This window comes from Rhodamnia argentea, chromosome 5 (genome assembly GCF_020921035.1).
Source record: "Rhodamnia argentea isolate NSW1041297 chromosome 5, ASM2092103v1, whole genome shotgun sequence".
Classification (NCBI taxonomy): Eukaryota; Viridiplantae; Streptophyta; class Magnoliopsida; order Myrtales; family Myrtaceae; genus Rhodamnia; species Rhodamnia argentea.
In genome coordinates this window covers 17,188,616-17,211,358 of record NC_063154.1, presented here as the reverse complement: position 1 = coordinate 17,211,358, position 22,743 = coordinate 17,188,616, and the positions used below count along the sequence as shown (strand labels likewise).

The 22,743-nt window shown below is 42.6% G+C and overlaps 4 protein-coding genes and 1 pseudogene across 5 annotated transcripts in view; 2 read left to right on the top strand and 3 right to left on the bottom strand.

Annotated features, from left to right (window-relative positions):
* Nucleotides 1–3,050: 3,050 nt before the first annotated feature.
* Nucleotides 3,051–6,396, top strand: LOC115755199 (endo-1,4-beta-xylanase 5-like). 2 transcript variants are annotated; one of them, XM_030694521.2, is made up of 7 exons: nt 3,051–3,248; nt 3,418–3,485; nt 3,808–4,030; nt 4,240–4,406; nt 4,773–4,871; nt 4,942–5,739; nt 5,960–6,396. In XM_030694521.2, exons 1-7 carry the CDS (start codon nt 3,146–3,148, stop codon nt 6,302–6,304), a joined length of 1,803 nt encoding a protein of 600 aa, XP_030550381.1. In that variant the 5' UTR covers nt 3,051–3,145; the 3' UTR covers nt 6,305–6,396. The 2 variants fall into 2 exon arrangements, with proteins under 2 accessions (XP_030550381.1, XP_030550382.1); XM_030694522.2 differs by lacking the exon at nt 3,051–3,248 and having other exon boundaries at nt 3,272–3,523.
* A 1,374-nt stretch (nt 6,397–7,770) lies between these two features.
* Nucleotides 7,771–11,228, top strand: LOC115755200 (annotated as a pseudogene).
* A 409-nt stretch (nt 11,229–11,637) lies between these two features.
* On the bottom strand, nt 11,638–15,075 carry LOC115755203 (endo-1,4-beta-xylanase 5-like). The gene is made up of 7 exons (XM_030694525.2): nt 14,979–15,075; nt 14,435–14,493; nt 13,886–14,108; nt 13,473–13,639; nt 13,169–13,267; nt 12,299–13,093; nt 11,638–12,037 (listed from the first exon to the last, which is right to left on the bottom strand). The coding sequence occupies exons 1-7, from the start codon at nt 15,049–15,051 to the stop codon at nt 11,693–11,695; spliced, it is 1,761 nt and encodes a 586-aa protein (XP_030550385.2). The 5' UTR covers nt 15,052–15,075; the 3' UTR covers nt 11,638–11,692.
* Nucleotides 15,076–15,585: 510 nt separating this feature from the next.
* Nucleotides 15,586–22,743, bottom strand: part of LOC115755210 (serine carboxypeptidase-like 17) — a 38,795-nt gene continuing 31,637 nt past the window's right edge. Inside the window, exon 16 of the mRNA XM_048278869.1 lies at nt 15,586–15,595. The gene's annotated coding sequence lies outside the window, so the exon portion shown is untranslated. The remainder of the gene's footprint in view (nt 15,596–22,743) is intronic.
* On the bottom strand, nt 18,516–20,700 carry LOC115755219 (cysteine-rich and transmembrane domain-containing protein WIH2-like). Its single transcript, XM_030694538.2, has 3 exons — nt 20,624–20,700; nt 20,170–20,356; nt 18,516–18,719 (listed from the first exon to the last, which is right to left on the bottom strand). Exons 1-3 carry the CDS (start codon nt 20,673–20,675, stop codon nt 18,674–18,676), a joined length of 285 nt encoding a protein of 94 aa, XP_030550398.1. The 5' UTR covers nt 20,676–20,700; the 3' UTR covers nt 18,516–18,673.

The following is a 22,743-nucleotide window of genomic DNA, read 5'->3' as shown; positions in this document are numbered from 1 at the left end:
TTTGGTTCTAAATCTTTTGACGATTTGCCAATGTAGTTGGTCAAATAAATCAACGACATGGCCGTCCAATCAACTTCGTTGTCCTTCATGGCACTGCTGGCACTATTGTTGATAATTTTTGAATTATTTTGGGAATTTCTCAATTTTTTTTCTTTTTTTTAATCTTTTTGTCATATTTCCCTCTAATCCGGTCCCCAGGATCTTGGTGATGGACGTGACACCTTTGCCAGATCTAGGTGAGACAAGGGTGTTATGGCCTCACCCATATCCAACGAGGAGACACGACGCAATGTGAGAGGCATAGTGAGGGCAAGGTGACGTCGGGCAAGGCAAGGGAAAAGGGTGAGGCAACAACGAGGAGATGTTGCCGATCAGGGCGAGGCCTAGACGGATCGGCCCTCGCCTGTGGCTAACAATTTCCGCCGAACTCAAATATGGCTGGCGAGTGAAATATGAAAAGAAAATAAAAGGGAAAAAGACAAGGATTCTAAAATTTTTAAAAGTTTGTAAAAACTATCAATGTCAGCACCACCTATACCACGGAAAACAGCCGGCGCCCACTCAACTATTTCCAGCCAAAAGTTGGCCGAAGAATTACATCTTCAAAATATTATGATGGATGATCCATGAGGACTAGAACGCATTGCATACTACAGAAGGCTTGAGTCTACTTTCCAATAGCTCAGAAAACATGCCAAGCATGAGTAATGTCACAATTTTCTTGAGAATTGAGAAGTGAAGCGAAGGAGTATTTTTCACACTTTGCCAGTGAAGCGAAAAATCGGAAACCGCTTGCCATGCAAAATGGCACGTAGTATTATTGCGTGTGTGCCTACGCCTTTATAACTTGCGCATTTCGATCTATTTTTTCAGACATCTTATAATTGAACCATGTAGATAATTAGTTTACCTCAATTATGCTCTAATTGATCCATGTAAATATATGATTTCCTTAAAAAAAAAAACACATTGTTTTTGAATAATTGGACTTTATTGGTAATTTCTGGTTAGCTATTGAGAAGTTAGAAGAAAATTATGAACATTTATTTAGATAAGATTGTGATCTTATCGAAAGTACAATATAAAGTGAAAATTGCATATGCGAATGAAGGACTATGTGATTTTTCGTGCCGAAATTTGCATATTATGAAAGTTTTAGGTGTTTTGGTACAATTAAAAGTTAACTTCAGTACTTTCCATTTCATTCAACCATCTCTCTCTCTCCTACTTCTAATAGCGGAATAAGTACATCGTGAGTGCCATAACTTGTATACAGCGTTTACTCGAATGTCATAACTTTCAAAATGTTCACTTGAGTACCATAATTTTCAAAAATTGTTCACTTGAGTGCTACGTTAACTTTTCCGGCGTCTATGTCAGCTTTTCGGCATCCACGTCGGCGATGGCACTCAAGTGAATGATTTTTGAAAGTTATGGCACTTAAGTAAACATTTTGAAAGTTATGGCATGAAAGTCAACGCCGTATAAAAGTTATGGCATTCAAGGCAACGCCGTACAAAAGTTATGGCACCGATAGTGTACTTATCTCCCTAATAGCTCATGTAATCAACTTCGGTGCTTTCCATTTTATGGGAAGCGTCTCCTCAAAATTAACCATCATGACTCGAAGTTTTTTTTTTTTTGGGTCCAATCATGACTCGAAGTTAAGGCTGAGCAAAATGGATCGATTGAAGTAGGGACCACCCGGATTTGACCAAATTGGCCGATTTGATTCGATTCATACGGAATCTGGTCTCGTTCCTAGTTTCATAAAATTGAAATCAATTACGATCGGTCCATTTCCCTATTCCAAGGGGGAATTGGACCTCCTAGATCAGACCAACTAATATTTTTTTGGAAGAAAAAATCATAAATGTAAACCCAAACTTAAGATGCTTAAGATGTTTAGTATGACTTTCAAGTTTAGCGACAAAGCAATGCAATTAACAAAAGCTGATTCGGTAAATATATCGTTAATGAGAAAAATTTAACGACATATTACAAAAAAAAAAAAAGTGCAATCGGTTTAATGATTGGATTACCTAGGAACCGAACCGGACCTATGGTCCCAAGACCTTTCAGTTTAGTTCTCAATCCTTGAAACTAGGAACCCGTCCTCTTGGTCCGGTTTCCGGTTCTACGGTGGGATAGGACCGGATCCAGGACCAATCACCCTTATTCGAAATCTTTTCATCAAAACAGACCCACTCCGAGAAATTTTCTTCCCAAACTCGACTCCCCACTAGTTTCCAATAGATCCAAGCGTCGCAAGAACAAATCCAAAATTGCCAACATAGAATGCACGTACCAAAGCATTTTACAAGCAAACCTAAGATCATGGCAACAACTACTGCAACACCTCGACACAAGAGCATCCGTCACGCATCCTCATCATGCACGCCATTCCTGTGTCCGAAAAGCAATAAAAATCTCCAACGTTTTGCAATGCCACTGTTAAAGATTCCCATTTGTCTCTTCTTGTGTATCTACAAGAACCGTGTACATCACCGCAAGAAATTGAAAAAACCCTCCAAGACACAAGAATCAAGGAAATGGTCCTTGTTATTACACATGGTCCATCGACAGTTGTCGCTTCATCAGGTTCATCCAAAACAGGATTCCTTCAAGACAGCAGGACAGGCAATCCAGACAGTAAAAGGGACGAAAGCGCTTGCTGCATTCCAATTCCCCATCATTTCTTTTAAGCTAGATTCCTTGGAAGAACACAACAACTGAAAAATACTAAGACCGACTCAAGAAATCGTCAATCGAAACGATGTTTGATTTGGGCCGAGTCCACTGGAATCTTGAATATGACCCGCTTGTTCAAATATCCGCGTATGCTCTATAGCATCGTTTAGCGCTCGAGTTTAGTAGCATTGCTCGCTTCTCGATGCTCTCTACCTCCAAATCACATGCTCACTATTGAGTCATAGAACACTAATTTGGACACCGTTGTCACCTACCCATTATGGGCTCCAGACCAGTTATGGGCCAGTCTTTTGTTGGGTTATGTATATAGGGGTTGAGATAAGAGTCACGGGAACATGCAAAAACCGAGATTGATCAGGTTGCTGCACGGTTTCACATCCACAGGGAGTCATTTTGTCTTTTGGCTTGAGTGATTGGTGCTTACACGCCTTCTATGGCTGCTTGTCTTGCAGGACTGGGAGGGACCATAAGCTCTTCTGTATGCACAATGTCATTGTTTCTTTGGCTCACATTTGTGTTCTGCTGCTCAGGATCAGGTACTAGTTCCTCTCACAGTTTATTGCAAAATCATATCCCTCCCACTCGAGGAACATTTTGATACAGTTTAGGATTCGATTTTGACGGTTGGATTGGTTTTAGCTGTTCTTCCAAATGTTTTCTGTAGTGATAAGGTGAATGATTAAGCAAAATGGCTTCTATGTTAAGCCATTTCAGGGCTGATCACACAGGCTGTCTCAAGTGATGTTCAATACGATGCAACAGCAACCCCCCAGGCAAGATCAAAGTCCTGGACACTACTTGCAACTTTTGAGTTATGTTAACATATGAATGCCGATTCAATTTTCATGCCCCTCACTAAGTCGAATGAATTATCTGAACCCAAGATTGCTGCCCCAAAAGAGAAATATGATCGGACGGATCGTTCTGTACACATAATGATCATTTCCTGGAGTACCCATTTTTTTGTTCCTGAAAGTCAATAGCTAAAAGCTTTCAGGAAACAACTTTTGTGCCAAAACTGAGCGAAAATTTTGGTTCATTCCTGGAGTACACATAATTGACTGTAACTCTGATCTCTATGTATTCGATAAGCAGTGTTTGGCAGAGCCTGGGTGTACTATGTATCAAGGCGGGATCATAGTTAACCCGGAGTTTAGTCATGGCACCGCCGGATGGACCGTGTTTGGGAAAGGAGCGATTGAAGAACGCACATCGCGTACCAAGAACAGGTTCATGGTGGCGCACCACAGGAAATGTCCCTTGGACAGTTTCTCTCAGAAAGTTCGACTTGAGAAGGGCAAGTTCTATGCATTCTCAGGTAATTTTCCGATCCACTTTTTCTACAGACATCACTACAAACTCCAAGTACGTGTGCACGTCTTCACAAGTATGCCGGATTTTGCTAATGTGAAGCCAACCAGCATGTGATATTGGGGTTCGCATAAACAGTACACTTGAATGGTTTCTTGTATCTGTGGATGAAGTTTAGGATGACTTATTAGTCGTGTGGATGAGGGATTTTCGCAGCTTGGATACAAGTCAATGAAGGAAGCGAGACAGTATCAGTGGTATTTAGAACTGGACATGGCATGTTCGTCCCTGGAGGCAGCATCGTGGCAGAGCAAGGCTGCTGGTCTCTGCTAAAAGGAGGCATTGCTGCGAATTCCTCAAGCACGGTCGATGTTCTCTTCGAGGTGAAGTGTTGGCCATTGAACTTTTTTAGGCCAATCTATTTCCTAAAGAACACAATTCAACTAGTTAATGCCTTCTTAAGTGATTATTGAAAGATCAGCACAGTTTGGGAAAATGAACTAAATTCAAGACAAGATAAGAGACTAGATGCATGACTGTAACCGGTACACCCCATGTGTACAGTTAACTTCTCGATTGATCGGTACTTTTCAAAATATACCCTTCGATCGGGGGTAACCGGATAGTGCGTTTGCCGTATTTGTCCCAAATTTGGTCGAGATTAAACCTTTGCAGGAATAATTTCACCAAAAAGTCGAAAGCTACGTTAGGTGGAGTGCTAATGTTACTTTGATTCCTGATTGTGGCAGAGCAAGAATACCTCGAAGGAAATATGGGTCGACAATGTTGCATTGCAGCCATTCTCGAAGAAACAATGGAGGTTTCACCAGGATGAAAGCATGGAGAAGGTAAAACCGGAAGTTGTTCCAAGTTAGTTCAAAAAACATCATGAACCATTTTGAATTTTCGATCTCGCAGGTACGAAAGAGCAGAGTGAGGTTCCAGATAACTTATGCTAATAAAAGAGGACTCGCGGTCAGAGGAGCCAAATTCTTTGTCAAACAAACCAAGCCGGGCTTCCCATTCGGGTGCGGTATGAACTTCCACATCCTCGAGAGCACCGACTATCAATACTGGTTCGCTTCGAGGTTCAGGTTCACCACTTTCACCAATGCAATGAAGTGGTACAGCACAGAGGAGAAACAAGGCCGAGAGAACTACACAATAGCCGATGCAATGGTGAAGTTCGCACAAGATAACTGCATTTCGATCCGAGGCCATAATATTTTCTGGGACGATCCCAAGTACCAACCCGACTGGGTCAAGACCCTTTCGCCCAAGGACTTGCGAAAAGCAGCGGAGAAGAGGATCAATTCGGTCGTCTCCAGATACGCAGGAGAACTGATTGCTTGGGACGTGGTCAATGAGAACATGCACTTCAGCTTCTTCGAGGACAACCTGGGGAAAAATGCTTCCTCGATATACTACTCGACGGCATACAAACTCGACCCGACCGCGAGAATGTTCTTGAATGAGTACAACACCATCGAGTACTGTGGGGACGAGAAGGTGAGCCCTGGGAACTACAAGAAGAGGCTCCGGGAGATATTTTCGTACCCCGGAAACGAAGATATACCAGCAGGAATAGGAGTACAAGGCCACTTTGGCCCTGGCCAGCCAAATTTGGCTTACATGAGATCAAGTCTGGAGATTCTGGCCACAACTGGCGTGCCCATTTGGCTCACAGAAGTGTCTGTGGAACCAGGAGATAACCAGGTATTCAATTATGTACGGCCAGGCAACCCGGTAGGCCAGGTCAGGCAGGGTTGGGCCGAGAGGAAAAATTGGGCAGGCTTGGGCAAGCAATTCTCTTCTTGTAACCGGCCCCGGCCGGCCCAACTTCGCCCGCCAACCCTGTCAATGTTAAATTAAATATCTGATTCTCCTTAATAATGGGTATCTAGGAAGGAATTTCAATTTTTTTCTGGTGTTGCAGGCTCAGTACTTGGAGGAGATCCTAAGGGAGGCTCATTGCCATCCTGCTGTGGAAGGGATCATAATGTTTGCAGGCCCCGCGTATGCCGGCTTCAATACCACGGCTCTAGCGGACATGAACTTCAACAACACGCCGGCCGGGGACGTCGTGGACAACCTGATCAAGGAATGGAGAACCCGCGATTTCGAAGGCTGCACCGACGGTGGGGGGTTCTTCAGCACTTCCCTATTCCATGGTGACTATGAGATTACCATAACTAACCCAGCTACAAATTCCACTTCCACTTCAACATTTGAAGTGACCAAAGATAGCTCAGGGAGAACTTTCCATTTTCAGATTGAATAAACAGGCAGCAGGAAGCCCCTATAGATATCTGAGGATAGTGTTTGATGGTTGACTGATAACTGTTGATTAAGATTAAATTAAGGAGGGCAAATTTAAAAAAAAAAAGGGGTCCAATAAAAAATGTCAATTAATTATTTTTATGGATAATAAGTTGCATGTAATTATGACCTAGAAGATCATGCTCATTGATGGCATACAAGTGATTTTTGCACCTTTTTGAGAATGTGAAAGTTGATTTTTTTTCCTTTTCTATTCTTTTTTTTTTTAAATCTCCCCCCACCCTTGGTCGCCGGGATGGTCGCGACGCCACAGCGCTAGGCGAGGCGAGGGTGTTAACTGTTAAGGCCTCACCTAGATCCATCAAAGGCAACCCAATGCAACACGAGAAGCAAACTAAGGGCGAGATTATGCGACCCGACGCAACGCGAGGTGAGGCAAAGGAGAGGGTGAGGCAACAGCAAGGAGATGTCGCCAGATTTGAGTGAGGCCTAGAAGGGTTGGCCCAATTAAATCGCCCAATTAAAAAGTTTGGGACTAAATTGGCTATCGTTAGGTTTTTTCAAACAATTATCTCCAAAATTGCAATTACTATAACTGTCGAAATATATTACACATCACTTGACTATAGAAAATTTATATGCTATTTACACATATATGGTCTCCCTCTCGCATGGGAGCTAAACTTTAACTTTGCTCCCCTTAATCCAAGTATCCTTATGTATCAATATGTCTTCAACTTTATCTCTAGTCTCTTTCTCCAAACTATATCCCAAAGGCTGTCATCGAGACCGCATCGCTACTCCGCAACGCCCACCTTCGTCTCATCATGTCTCTAAACCAAACCATAAGGCTGTAAGTCACTGAGACTGTTCCTTCGAGATATGCACAAGGCGGCCAACATATAATGCCACACTTTTAAGGATTCCCCATTTGTCCCTTCTTGTGTCTCCACAGAAATTGAAAAATCCCTTCAAGACCAGGAGCCCCTCAAGGACAATCACAATGTCCATGACAAAAATCAAGAAAAATGGTCCTTGTTACTACACATGGTCAATCTACGGTTGTCGCTTCGTCTGGTTCGATACAAAATAGGATTCCTTCGAGACTGCAGAACAGGCAATCCAAACAGTAAAAGGGACGAAAGGGCTTGCTTTTTTTACTCCAATTCCCCACAATTTCTTTATGCTAAATCCCTTGGAAGATAATTTTCGTTAACTACCGCTAGATAGGGTCGTATAGTAGCGTCCCGCGCCTAAGGTGAGTCATCGAAGCTCCCGTTCTTGCGTTGTTGGCCTGACAGCATCTGGTGACAGACTTGTCTGCAACGTACCCCTAGTTACCAGATATTATGCGGACACTAATGAAATATATTGAGACCAGTTAACAAAATTGTTAACTGAAGTGACGTTTTGATTTGGCCCGAATCTACTTGAAACTTGAATATCACCCACTTGTTCAAATGTCCGTATACGCTCTATCGCATCGCTAAGCAGTCAAGTTTAATAGCATTACTCGCTTCTCGATGCTCTCTACCTCCAAATCACATGCTTACTATTGAGTGATAGAACACCAATTTGGACGCCATTGTCGCCTACCCATCATGGTCTCCAGACCAGTCATCGGCCAGTCTTTTTGTTGGGTTATTATATATATAGGGGTTGAGTCTCGGGACATGCAGAAAACCGAGATTGATCAGGTTGGTGCACGCTTTCACAGTCACTGGTTGCTGCTTGTGTTGCAGGGCTGAGAAAGACGATAAGCTCCTCCGTATGCACCATGTCATTACTTCTTTGGTTCACATTTGTGTTCTTCTGCTCAGGATCAGGTACTAGGTTTCGTCTTTGACTGTTTGATTGGTTTTAGCTGTTCTTTAGTCATGTTGGTGATGCCATGAATGATTAAGCTAGATGCTTTCCACGTCAAGCCATTTCAGGGCAGATCATACAGGCTGTCTTCAGTGGTGTTCAATATGATGCATGAGCAACTACCCAGGCAAGATCAAAGTCCCGTACACTACTTGCAACTTTTGAGTTATGTTCACGTGTGAATGCCGATTCGATCTTCATGGTCATCACTAAGTCCAACGAATTATTCTGAATCCAAGATGATCGAACGCATCATTCTGTGCACATAATGATCTTTTCTTGCAGTACCCATTTTTTGGTTCCTGAAAGTCAATAGCTAAAAGCTCGCAGGAAACAACTCGTGCCGAAACTAAGCGAAAATTTTGGTTTATTCCCAAATTGTGATTTCGGAAATGGTGAGAATTGACTGTAACTCCGATTTCCATGGATTCGATAAGCAGTGTTCGGCAGAGCCTGGGGGTACTATGTATGGAGGTGGGATCATAGTTAACCCGGAGTTTAGTCATGGCACCACCGGATGGGCCGTGTTTGGAAAAGGAGCAATTGAAGAACGCGTATCGCATACCAAGAACAGGTTCATGGTGGCGCACGACAGGAAACGTCCCTTGGACAGTTTCTCTCAGAAAGTTTGACTCGAGAAGGGCAAGTTCTATACGTTCTCAGGTAATCATCCCATCAATTTTTTCTACATAGATTGCTACAAACTCCAAGTACACATACCCTTCTTCATGCGTATGCCGTAGTTTGTTCATGTGAAGCCAACAGGCATGTGATATGCGCGTTCACATAAACAGGACCCTTGAATGGTTTTCTTTTATGTGCAAAGAATTTCAGGTCTCCAATATCAAGGAATGCATACCGGTATGCGTGGATGAAGTTTAAGATGATTTATTACTCATGTTGATGAGGGAATTTCGCAGCTTGGATACAAGTCAATGAAGGAAGCGAGACAGTATCAGTTGAATTTGGAACTGGAGATGGCGAGTTCGTTCCTGGAGGAAGCATCGTGGCAGAGCAAGGCTGCTGGTCTTTGCTAAAAGGAGGCATCGCCGCGAATTTTTCATGCACGGTCGATGTTCTTTTCGAGGTGAAGTGATGGAAATTGAACTTTTTTAGGCCAATCGATTTCTGCAAGAGCACAATTCAACTAGTTTATGCCTTCTTAGGTGATTACTGAAAGATCAGCACATTGGAAAAATGAACTAGAATTCATGACAAGATCAGACACTTGACGTATGATTGTTATCATTATACTAACTTCTCGAGTGATCAGTACTTCTCGAACTATACCCTTCGATCGGGGCTAACCGGATAGTGCGCTTGCTGTATTCTTCCTGAATTTGGAAGCAATATTAGGTGAAGTGCTGATGTTATTCTGATCCCTGATTGTGGCAGAGCAAGAATACCTCAAAGGAAATATGGGTCGACAATGTTGCGTTGCAGCCATTCTCGAAGAAGCAATGGAGGATTCACCAGGATGAAAGCATGGAGAAGGTAAATCCAAAAGTTGTGCCAAGTTAGTCAGAAAAACATATAGGAACTTTGCAAATTTCGATCTTGCAGGCACGGAAGAGCAGAGTAAAGTTCCAGATAACTTTAACGGACAAAAGTGGAGTCGCAGTCAGAGGAGCCAAATTCCTTGTCAAACAAACCAAACCAGGCTTCCCGTTCGGGTGCGGTATGAACTTCCACATCCTCGAGAGCACCAACTATCAAAACTGGTTCGCTTCGAGGTTCCGGTTCACTGCTTTCACCAACGCAATGAAGTGGTACAGCACAGAGACGAATCAAGGCCAAGAGAACTATACAATAGCCGACGCAATGGTGAAGTTTGCACAAGATAACGACATTTCGATCCGAGGCCATAATGTTTTCTGGGACGATCCCAAGTACCAGCCCTACTGGGTCAATACCCTTTCGCCTGAGGACTTGCAAAAAGCTGCAGAGAAGAGGATCAATTCGGTCGTCTCCAGATACGCCGGACAACTGATTGCTTGGGACGTGGTCAATGAGAACCTGCACTTCAGCTTCTTCGAGGACAACCTTGGGGAAAACGCTTCCTCAATTTATTACTCGACGGCATACAAACTCGACCCGACCGCGAGAATGTTCTTGAATGAGTTCAACACAATCGAGTACTGTGGGGACGAGAAGGTGAGCCCAGGGAACTACAAGAAGAGGCTCCAGGAGATATTTTCGTACCCCGGAAACGAAGGTATCCCAGCAGGAATAGGAGTACAGGGCAACGTTGGCCCTGGCCAGCCAAATTTGGCTTACGTGAGATCAAGTCTGGAGATTCTTGCCACAACCGGTGTGCCCATATGGCTCACAGAAGTGTCTGTGGCACGAGGAGCTAACCAGGTATTCAATTAGGCATGGCCAGGCAACCCGGTGGCCCGGGTCAGGCACGGTTGGGCTGAGAGGTAAAATTGGGCAGGCTTGGGCAAGCAATTCTCTTCTTGTTACCGGCCCCGGCCGGCCCAACGTCCTCCGTCAACCCTGTCAACGTTAAATAATATATCTGATTCTTCTTAATAATGGGCATCTAGGCAAAAAATTCAATTTTTTTCTGGTGTTGCAGGCTCAGTACTTGGAGGAGATCCTACGGGAGGCTTACTCCCATCCTGCAGTGGAAGGGATCATAATGTTTGTGGGCCCTGCGTACGCCGGCTTCAACGCCACGACCCTCGCTGACATGAACTTCAACAACACGCCGGCCGGGGACATTGTGGACAACCTGATCAAGGAATGGAGAACCCATGACTTCGAAGCCTGCACCGACGATGGAGGGTTCTTCAGCACTTCTCTATTCCATGGAGACTATGAGATTACGATAACTGACCCAGCTACAAATTCCTCTTCCACTTCAAGATTCGAAGTGACCAAAGACAGCTCGGGGAGAACTTTCTATTTTCAGATTGAATGAACAGTCAGCTGGAAGCTCCTACGGACATCTGAGGATAGTGTTTGATGGTTGACTGATAACTGATGATTAAGAATAATTAAGGAGGGGAAATGAAAAAAATGGTCCAATAAAAAATGTCGATTAATTATTTGTATGGATAATGAATTGCATGTAATTATGACCTAGAAGATCATTCTTGTTGATGGCATACAAGTGATTTTTGCGCCTTCGAGAGAATGTGAAAATTTCCCTTAAAGCACGTAAATAATGCCGGGTCATCTCGGGCGATGCGGTGGTCATGGTGGTGACGGTGATGGTTGTGTAGCCGATGTTTTTTTTTTTTTTTCTCCGTCCATCAAAAGGCAAAGATGGCGGTTGCTCTGTTTGATAATGCGGCGTACATGTTTTGCATAAGGTAAAATATAAGATCAAACTAGAAAAATTATAACTAGTTAGAAAAAAATCAAGCTTAAAGTTAGCCTAGAAGGTCCAGCTACGGTACGGGAGGACACAACCCTTGGTGCCCTTCAATCGTATTCTACTAAAAAAATGGTAAAATCAGTCAATGATCATAATAACACTATCCTTAGTGCTCACTAGGAGCGTGTAGCAGACTATTTATTCCATCTGAAGATGGAAAATCCTCTCTGAGCTATCTCTGGTCACCTCAAATCTTGAAGTGGAAGAGGAGTTTGTGATCGGATCAATTACTGTGATCTCATATTCTCCGTGGAGTAGCGAAGTGCCGAAGAAGCCTCCGTCGTCTGTGCGAGCTTCCAAGTCCTCGGATTTCCATTCCTTGATCAGCTTGTCCACGACGTCCCCGGCCGGGGTGTTGCTGAAGTTCATGTCCGTGAGAGCGGTGGCGTAAAAGCCTGCGGGCGCAGGGCCGGCAAAGATTATGATCCCTTCCACGGCAGGATGTGCATATGCCTCCCTAAGTACCTCCTCCAAGTACTGAGCCTGTGATGTCAAGAAAAGATTTGTGCATTAGAGCGTGTCAAATTGTGAGTCTTTTAGTACTTCACTTCTATTTTGTCACTGATCACAACTCGAGATCCGCTCAGGACAGCGGATTATAGGATCCTGGAAGGGTCAGGACTAGGATCAGGCCTAAAAGCCAGCCGCAAGAAGAGAATCGCTACCCTAAGCCTGCCCATTTCGCTCTTCGGGTCGAGCGGGCCGCCAGCCCTGATCACCTCTGTCCTAGGATAAGTTCAATACCTGGTTGAGTCCTGGTTCCACAGAGACTTCTGTCAGCCAAATGGGCGCTCCAGCGGTTGCAAGAATGTCCAGGCTTGATCTCATATATGCCAAATTTGGCTGGCCGGGGCCGAAATGGCCTTGCACTCCTATTCCTGGTGGTATATCTTCGTTTCCAGGATAGGAAAGTATCTCCTCGAGCCTCTTCTTGAAGTTCCCAGGGCTAACCTTAACGTCTCCACCGAACTCAATGGTATTGAACTCGTTCAAGAACATTCTCGCGCTCGGATCGAGCTTATATGCCTTCGAAAAGTAAATCGAGGACGCATTTTTCCCGAGATTGTCTTCAAGGAAGCTGAAGTGCAGGTTCTCATTGACCACATCCCAGGCAATCACTTCTCCGGCATATCTTGATACGACGGAATTGATCCTCCTCTCTGCTGCTTCCTGCAGTTCCTCGGGCGAAAGGGTCTTGACCCAGTCAGACTGGTACTTCAGGTCGTCCCAGAAAACGTTGTGGCCTCGAATCGAGATTCTGTTGTCCTGCGCGAACTTCACCATCGTGTCAGCTATCGTGTAGTTCTCCTGGCCTTGCTTCTTCTCCGTGCTGTACCACTTCATTTCGTTGGTGAAAGCGGTGAATCTGAATCTCGATGCGAACCAGTTTTGATAATCAGTGCTTTTGAGAATGTGGGAGTTCATGCCGCACCCGAACGCGAATCCTGGTTTGGTTTGTCTGATGAGGACTGTGGCTCCGCCGACTCCGGCTTTTGAATATGGATAAGTAACATGCAACCTCACTTTGCTCTTCCGGACCTGCAAGTATGGAAATTCGCGGCGGTTGGTTATAGCAGAAGATCCAACTCAACTCGATATAACTCTCCCTCTTACCTTCTCCATATTTTGGTCTTGGTGAAACCGCCATTGCTTCTTCGAGAATGGCTGCAGAGCGACATTGTCGACCCAAATTTCCTTTGAGGTATTCTTGCTCTGCCACAAACAGAATCGGCTTCAATCGGTAAAATGGTACTTGAGCGCAACAATCATACATTAAGCGTCTGATTTCGTATCTTGAATATATAGTTCGTTTTTCGAATGTGCTGATCTTCTAATCTATCACCTCGGAAATCACCAACTAGCAATAACATGTTCTCCATTCAGAAATAGATTGACCAAAAATTCGAATGCCTTTCACCTCGAATAGGACGTCGACGAGTCCTGAAGAGTTTGCAGCGATGCCGCCTTTCAGCAAAGACCAGCAGCCGTGCTCCGCCACGACGCTGCCTCCGGGAACAAACACGCCGTCTCCAGTTCCAAATACCGCCGATACCGTCTCGCTTCCTTCACTTACTTGTACCCAAGCTGCGAAAGTACCTCTTTCAACATAAGTAAGAATCATCTTCATCTCCATCCAGATTCATGTTTTTCCACATCCCTTGTCATTTGAGGATGCAGATTCTTTGCCAATGAATACAACTATTCAAGTACATATCTGATATCACATGCTTGTGTGCTTCGGATGAACAACTCCGACAAGCACGTATAGGCGCATGCGTGTACTGGGAGCATACGACAATCTTCGTAGATATACTGGAGGGAGTAATTTACCTGAAAACATGTAGAACTTGCCCTTCTCGAGTAGAACTTTCTGGGAGAAACTGTCCAACGGATGTTTCCTATCGCTCGCCACCATGAACCCGTTGTTGGTGCGGGATACGCGTTCTTCAATCTGTCCTTGCCCGAACACAGTCCATCCGTATGTGCCATAGCTGAACTCCGGGTTAACTATGATCCCGCCGCCATACATGGTAATCCCCGGCTCTGCCAAACACTGCTTATCGAATACGTACACATTAGAAGCTTCAGTTAATTCTCTCATTATAATTGAATTCACACGACTTCCAACTCAGCAACATTTAATTTGCTCAGTCCAGGATTGCAAGTTGTTTCCTGCAAGCTTTAGCTACGTTACTATCAGGAGAACAAAAATTTGAACTACTCGAAAAATCTGATGCACGGAATAATTGATCGTCCGAGACCAATCTCCAGGTCTTTGTTCTTGAATGCAAATTAGCAATGATCGCAGAAATCGATTAGGCAATTCACATGCCGACATACTCAAAGGTCGCAGAAGAGTGTGTAGGAATTTCATCTTGCCTGTGTCGGTGCCGAAGCATCATAATAAACATCGTTGAAGACAGCCTGCGTGACTTGTCCTGAAATGGCTTAAGACAGAAAACCATTACCTTAATTGCTCAAAGACTACAGCATCAGAAGAGGCGAAACAATCAGACAGTCAACTTTATCCAGACCATCAAGGAACGCAAAGGGTAAATGACACAAATAGCCCATGGACTTTAGCCTAATTTGTAATATGATCCCTTAACTTTAAATTTGTTCAATGTAGTCCCTGGACTTTTGGTACATGTTCAGTTAGGTCCATGGAAGGTATGAAAATTTCTAATGTTGTCCTAGAACGTGAATTAATGGAAGACAACATGAAACTTTTTCATACATTCTAGGGACTAAATTGAACATGTACCAAAAGCTAGGGACCACATTGAACAAATTAAAAGTATAGTGACTATTTATTATTCCGAAAAAAAAAAAGAATCAAATAGTACCAAAGGGTGTTTTGTGGTCTTGGAGGGGAATGTGATTTAGCAAACAGAAGAGGGAAATAGACGAGAGAAACCAGAACCTGATCCTGAGCAGAAGAGCACAAATATGAGACAAAGAAGCAGTGGCATGGTGAATCCTGAGAAACCCTTCATAACTCCTAGTCCTGCACCAGGAGCAGCCATTAGTACTTTGGATTTTGCTGATTGTGATACTTACTTGCGTGGACTGTATAAAAGGAAAGCAGACCGACAAGTAAAAGAAAGGTGCCAAGAGGAGTGTGAAAATATTAGAAATCAATCCTCAATCATGTCAAAAACCATCATGGTTCGTTTGCAATGGTGTCCAAAATTAGCCTTACAAGGTTAAGAACAAGCCCCATTAAACTAATTGCACCCAAAGCCATACAAATTGTACAACTATACATTGAAATATTCAAGAAAGACTCAAACTCCACGATCAAACTTCTCAAAATCTTCTAAACTATAAGTGGTTTTACCTAATTGTGAATTATCAACTTAGATTGTAACGGATTAGACATGTAAAAAAAATTCCAAGTGAATGAACAGTTTTGCACCAAACAATACATTGTACATTCCGCATGCTTCCAACGGTCGAGCCAGATCAAATTGATGTAAAACAAAGAAAAAGAAACCATTTCCCCCCCAAACGAACGCACCCTAGGATTCAAAATCAAATCTTCCGAACCAAAATAATTAATCGGCGCCCATCAAATCGCAATCACTCCATAAAAACGTAATTCGACGCTTACCGCAATCAACTTTGCCAATGGGGAAGAACAAATCCACCATGCAAACAGCATCTGCTGAACCTCAAATCACGTCTCTTCGCAAAGTCTTCCCAAGCTGCTAAAACCCAAAGAAGAACCATCTGTTTAATATATAGTAAGCCGGAGTTAAGAAAATGTTCGCTCCAAAAGACTATCTTACGTTGAATTTAAATTTTAGGAAGAGGATAAAGAGAGAGTAATATAGGGTTATATCCTTTGTCGATTTTAAACTTTGGACAATTGGATAATTTCAAGAAACTACCTTCGAATATACTCCTAACGATATGGCTTATTTCGAAATTAGTTTGGTGAATGTTTTCTTCAACGACATAATTTTTATTTGATTGGTCCAAATTTTTCATTGAGTAAAATCTCTTAAAATGAGAAAGGAATGAAATAAAATTAAAAATAAAAATAAAAATTTAATTCCATTAACAATCCCGAAATGGCATCCCATGACACGTTTACCACAAATTAATTTTCTTCGCAGAAAAAATCCTAATTGTTACCCATGGCACTTGTTGCCTATCAATCTAGTACCCGTAATCCAAATCTACCAGCCGTTCAAGATCAAAGGGGTCAACACACGTAAATTTTCTACATTGGATTGTCATTTTCTGTTGGATGTATTGTTAATATAGTCCAAATAATATGTTCACATGCAAGCCCAATAGATGAAAGCATGGCTATTTGGGTCCATATGGGCTGGAGCTCAATAGCTTGCATATTAACTCTAGGATTTTCCTAAGCTGAAGGTAACACTACTGAGCATTCCAAACTTGATGTCTCTTTGGTATAATACTTCAAGCAACCATAAAATACTCTCTACTCTCTCTAACCCATAACCTTTAACAATCTTGAAGTATTAGATTCGTGTGTCGGATTTGAGCGAGCAAGGTGTCTATTTGAAGATCTCATCAAGATGAGCTCTTAGGTGTATTTTTTTATTCGATTCGACGGTGGGATTGGCCGGGATCCGAGTTTGAAGATTCGAGTGGCTGAAATTTTTGATTGAAAAACCAAGAAATTATAGCCAATTTCGGAGGGTGAAACCACTTGGGTTTTATTCTACTCATTGATACAAACGTTTTGAGTGCTCACTCACGTCAAACGGAGATCGAACGGCGGAGATACAGCCGTAGGAAGTTTCACTGTCGCAAGCAATTTTCCGGCTATTTTTCCGGCCAGTTTCCAGCGAGTTTCCGACGACAAGAGCAGTCCATCTTAAGGTTTTTTTAGGGCTCCAAATTCATTTATGACATAAAAAATCAGTTCATAGCCAATGTGTCGGGGGTACCGGTTTGAGATTTTTAATTATTAACCCAGAATTCTCGAAGAGTTTTAATTTTTGCAATACAACTTTTGTGTTTTCTATCTACAATTCAAAAGTTTGAGTTGAAAACTGAAAAGTATTCATAGAGAAAAAGTATCTTCAAGTACATCTTTGAATGATATATCTCGCTTATAATGTTCTAGGATCCCCTAAATTTTTGGCCAAAAGAATAAAACTGAATGATAAGGACACAACATGGAGACGAAAGCAACATTTTCACGCAAAAGCTAACTTCTTCTTTTTTCCAATTTTTTTTTCTTCCTTTTTTTTGGGTAATTTTTCTTGGATTATTTTTTTCGCACGACAAGTTCAGTTCACACTGATGTGAAACGTAGAAGGAAGACGTCCACGGAATCACCTTTCTTAAATTCCATCTCGAAAGTTCCTGTCGGGCATAATTAGGTGACTCTCCCTACAATTTTCTTGAAAATTAATCAAGATTTAAGGTTAGCTTATTTCGGGTAAAAGAGGAACTTACAAAAACAAGCAAAAAAAAAAAAAACTTTTACCATCCATGAAATTATTTAAACGTAAATTGTTATCCATAGTAAAAAAAATATGTTCGATTGGTAGAATATTCATGCCATAGAGGCGATTAATTTTAGAAAGAAATTTCTCAACCATTCAATTTTTTTGAATGGTCGAGTTTATATCAAGCGATGCGGGCAATTAAAATTCTTCGGAATTATTCATTTTTCACGAAAACAAATAAATCCCGAAGAAAGTTAATTTTATGAACAAATGCAAAAAAGAAATTTCGGTATACCAAAAATGTAAGGTTGAAATCATAGTCAAGTTTATCACGTAAACCCTAATTATAACTAGCTTATATACAAAAATTAATGTATCGAATTGACACGACACTAATTAAAAAACAAAATGGAACCAACCAAAGCCCAAAAAAGGAAAAAACAAGGACATGACGACATGATTTGACTTTTCCTATGATTGTATATGTTCTTCTACACAAACACCATCCAAAAGCGAAGCGAATATTCCTTTCTTCAATCTTCTAATACCAACGCAAGAACAGCACCCAAAAGCAAAGAGAACGATTCCTTCCTTCCTCTAACCATACCCAATAATTTTACCTGGATTAATTGAAACATACTCCAATGAAAATCTCATATTTAATCGTTGTTAAGACAATACGTACGCCGGTGGGTGGTACAACGAAATTGAATTTGGTGGCTCCGGCACCGCACCATCTTATCGAAACCCCGTATTAGAGAAGAGAGAGAGAGAGAGAGGGGTGCGACTGAAAACCGGGTCTATCCAAGAACCATGCAAGGAAGGTTCTTGGGTAGGAACAATCGGATCAAGGCTGATCCCCAAACAAACCTGGTCTCGGTGTGAACCATCCTAGACTCAGACGCATAAGGCAAGTTCGGTTCGGTTCGGTTCCGTTCCCGAATTGAACCGTCCCGATTGAAATATAGATCAATTCATGTGGGACTTTAAGGTGCAATACTATAGAAGAAAACACACCGACCACGTAGATGAAAAATACACTTACAATTGACGAGAAAAGTTTCATATTATTCAAGAAGTCAATATGAGCAACGACATAGACACGGGAAAATATAGCAAGAAGAGCAAATAACAAAAGAGGGCCTTGACATGAAAATCACTTCCAGTCTTGTGTCTATCATCCTCAGAAGCAAGCGTCCAGAAGACAGCAACAGCACAGAGCAGCCAAACTGCATTCATTCCCAAATTAATAAAACCAGATCAGCATAATTTCCAGTATTTACCACCTAAATTTTCCGAAAATATTAGACGGAAAAAAAAGGGCACTTAGAAGATAATAAAGGGGTTAGGCGACTCTTAAGCATAGCGGCTCGACCGAGAAAAAAGAAGAAGATCAAAACATGAAAACACACTAGTTGTCTAATTATATACACGGTCAATCGTCGCGTAAACATCGCATTCTATCGCCTATCGCGTCGCCTGATCAGAGCCCTTTTACCCCCAGCAAACTGCAGAAATGGATTCTCGAGCAACTCTAGGAATGCCGATTTCGAATCATGCCGATCGCCATCGCTTCGCCAAAAGAACACAATAGACAAGTTTTGCAAATTCAAACTCATATGTTCTTGAATAAAGTAACATCTGACTGGGGGGAGATTTGGAGCTGCTGCGAAATGTCTATCTGGGTTCTTGCACGCTCCAACGTGCATTGAAAGTTTGCATCTTTCATCCCCAGTAAAGCACTTGCAATCCCCCAATGGATCATTGACCGGGCAATGGAACTGGCCAACCAACACCAACACTAATCAAGCAAGCCTAGAAGTCAAATGTTTCTAGATGACCCGTTCTCGGCGTCGATGTCGACGGCCCGTTCTCGAAACCTTAGCACCTCCACAGCTCCAGCACCTCGTGAACATTTCGGTCCCCCCCCCCTTCCTACCCACATGTGGACACGCCCAGAATTGATTCTTCCTGGGTCGATGCCCGCTCGATTCCAAAGTATTAATCGCACATAACACGGTGAAATAATTTCTATCCCCATTGGATTTGAGGGTTTTTCAATATGCGAGACACTCGTTAAAAAAATCCTTACTTTACGTGATCATGAAGAACTTGTCGATTGTTTTGTGAAGCAATATAATAAATCAGTGCCCCACCAAATTGTACTAAGCAATCTTCAACTAGCCTAGAACAAAATACTCAGCAGACCCAAATTGACCAGATCAGTCTTCAATCCATAGCCAACCAAGTTGGGACATTTTCCCCATCTAAACCCCAGAATTGACTTGATTTTTCATGGGCCAAGACAAAAAAAAAAAAAAATCAATTATCATCCCGTGAACCCGACCCGCCAATTCTGTCCCCCACTGTGAGTGGCCAAGAGTTCCGGCGACTCTACAGGCGCACGTCAACAACCGCTCGCCCTTTTGCCGAAAGCCCCCTGAAAAACCGGGGTCAAAACAGACCAGGTTCTCTCAACCGTCGGATCGTCCGCGATCCACCGTCCCGGATTGACGCCCGGCGAACCGGACTAGACCCGATCCGTTCGGATCAAACCGTGCAACTAGATGCGTGAAATGGAAACTGAAGAGAGAGCATGTTTGGCTACACGGATACGACCGATCCACGCGCGAGTGCGCTCGGAACCCGTCGAGAACAAGGGGGCGTTAGGAGACGTACCAGCCTTCCATGAAACCGCTGCTCTGGTGCTGCTGCTGGGGCGGCGGCTGGGCGTACTGCGGCGCGTACTGCGGCGCGTACTGCTGCTGAGGATACCCGGGCTGGGGAGGGTACCCGGCGGGATAGCCCTGCTGGGGGTATCCGGCGGGCGGGTACGCGTCCTTGGGATATCCTTCCGGTGGATAACCTAATCCACGCAACCAAACAAAGTCAGATTCCTCGCGGATAAAACCGAAACCCACCAGATCCGTCGCCGTCGCCCGGAGACGCCGTTTGACGCGGATCCGAGGAAGGCCGCCAACCAATCGGGAGGGATAAAAACCGGAACTTTCACGCAGGAAACAACGACCCATCAACCGGGCCGAGAAGAGACTCGGGGAAATCAGAAGCGAACAAGACAAAAGGGGAGAAAGAACAAAAGCGGGTCGATGGCCGGTCGAGAATTGAGGCTGACCTTGCGGCGGAGGGACACCAACGGGATGTTGCTGCTGGTTGTAGTAGCTCATTCTCGTTCTCCTTGATCGGTCTCCGGCGAGCAAAAACCAGAACTTAGAGAGAGAGAGAGAGAGAGAGAAAGAGAGAGAGAGAGAGAGTGTGCGCGTGTGTGTGAACGTGCGAGTGAGAGAGGAAGAGAGGCGGGATGAGCAGGGAGGCTGATTTATTTATTCTTTATATTTTCGTTTTGGGATTTTTTTTTATTTTCTTTTTTAATAAAGATTTTTCCGGCCAATTTAGGCCCCGAAAGATAGCTGACGTGCGGGATGCGGACGATTTTACAAGGCAGGTTTAATGATTTGGTTATCATGCTGGTTAGGTCTTGAAAGAGTGTCGGAGCAGAAACTGAATTTGTCGGAGGCTCAAAATACAAGTATACAGACAGATCCTGTGTTTTTCTGGCAACCAAATAATTAAGGACCTGTTTGATTGATTCAGAATTTGGCCAAAAAATTTTGAAAAAAATGTAAATACTTTTAGGTTAAAAGCCTTTTCCAAAATGCAAATAATGTTTGATAAAATAGATTTTAAAAATACACTAGAGATGTAATTGAATCTCTTCAAAGTAAGCGAAAAAATAAACCAAACACCATTTGCATTTGGCCAATGGACTTTACAACTTAAATGCTCATTTCCAATCTTGAACCAAATAGGGCCTAAACTTGCCTTTTGTACTGAGAACCTTGGGCAAGATTGGAAAAAAAAAACCAGATCGCCCTTCTTTGGAAACCCAATCTACAAATCTCCTAAAGCCTCTTACCCCATTTCACCTTCTTAATACCATGGTGACGACTTGGATTGGGAAAATACCCAAAAAAAGTCCTAAACATATTGTATTTGTGCTAATTTAGTCCTAAGTCTTTTTAATTTGACCAATTTAGTCCAAAGTCTCTTAACAAATTGCCAATGTAAAATCTATACGGCCAATTTTGGGGGTAAATCGCTAGCATGACGTCAACTATCCTGCGTGGAACTGCAGCACTTGGCATGTATACTTTTGTGCAAATTTTAAATTTTTTTGAATTCTTTTTTTTCTTTTTTCTTTATTGCGGCAAGCGAGGGAGGCCCTTGTCAGATTGCCTGAGGTCGACCCTCATTAAGCCCTCATCGGCCATAGCCTGTGGCCAATCTGCAGCCACCGATGAAAAGGAAAGAAAAAACTGAAAAAGGAAAAAAAATACAACAAAGTACGAAAAAGCAAATTGAATTGTCCATGTTAGCGTCGGTCACATCACATAGGATAGCCGACATTGATTGGGCCCCCATATCAACGTTTTCAAATCAAAATTAGCTGAAAGAAATACGTCAACAAATCGTCAAAAGATTTAAGACCGAATTGATATAATTGGATTTTGAAAAAAAAATGATACGATTAGATGATTTAGAATTGAATTGATACGGCGATGTAATTTTATAATATTTAAATAAAAAAAGATTCACGACTTTGACTCTAGGTCGTGATGGATTGCCTCAACCCCGAGGTGATCCATGGCCTCCACGACTCTAATTTTTAATCACATAACTGTGGTACGGGCAATTTAATAAAAGAAAGTGGCGTTTTGGTAACTAATCACAAGATTATTTGGTGCGAGATAAAATCTATTGAAGTAAGAAACCGAAAAGAAAAAAATCAGAATAATTACCGCGCAAAATCTTCTACAAATCATCATAAAGATAACACGTTAAGTAGGTTATCCACAAGTTGATTATTCGGAGATTTTTTCTGATTTATTTTTTTATTCAATTTTCATTTAGATCAAATTATTATTTTCCATCTTTAACTTCCGCTATAATTATAGATTATGACATGTCTATTGATTTGATACTGTACAATTTATCAACAAAAAGCACACTAGTCGACTCAATTCTTTATTTTCTTTAAACCTAATCGCGCGTAAAACTGAGGAGGCAAGCATGTACCTTAATCTCGGGATTTTCTTTTGACTTGTCCCTTTATTTTCTTCGTTACGAAGATATTCTCTTTATTTTTCTAATTACTCTAGTGCTTTCTGGATTGATTTTGAGGTAGTTTGAATACTTCAACTCCCCAAGCGACTCTAGAAGTGCATGGGATCTGAG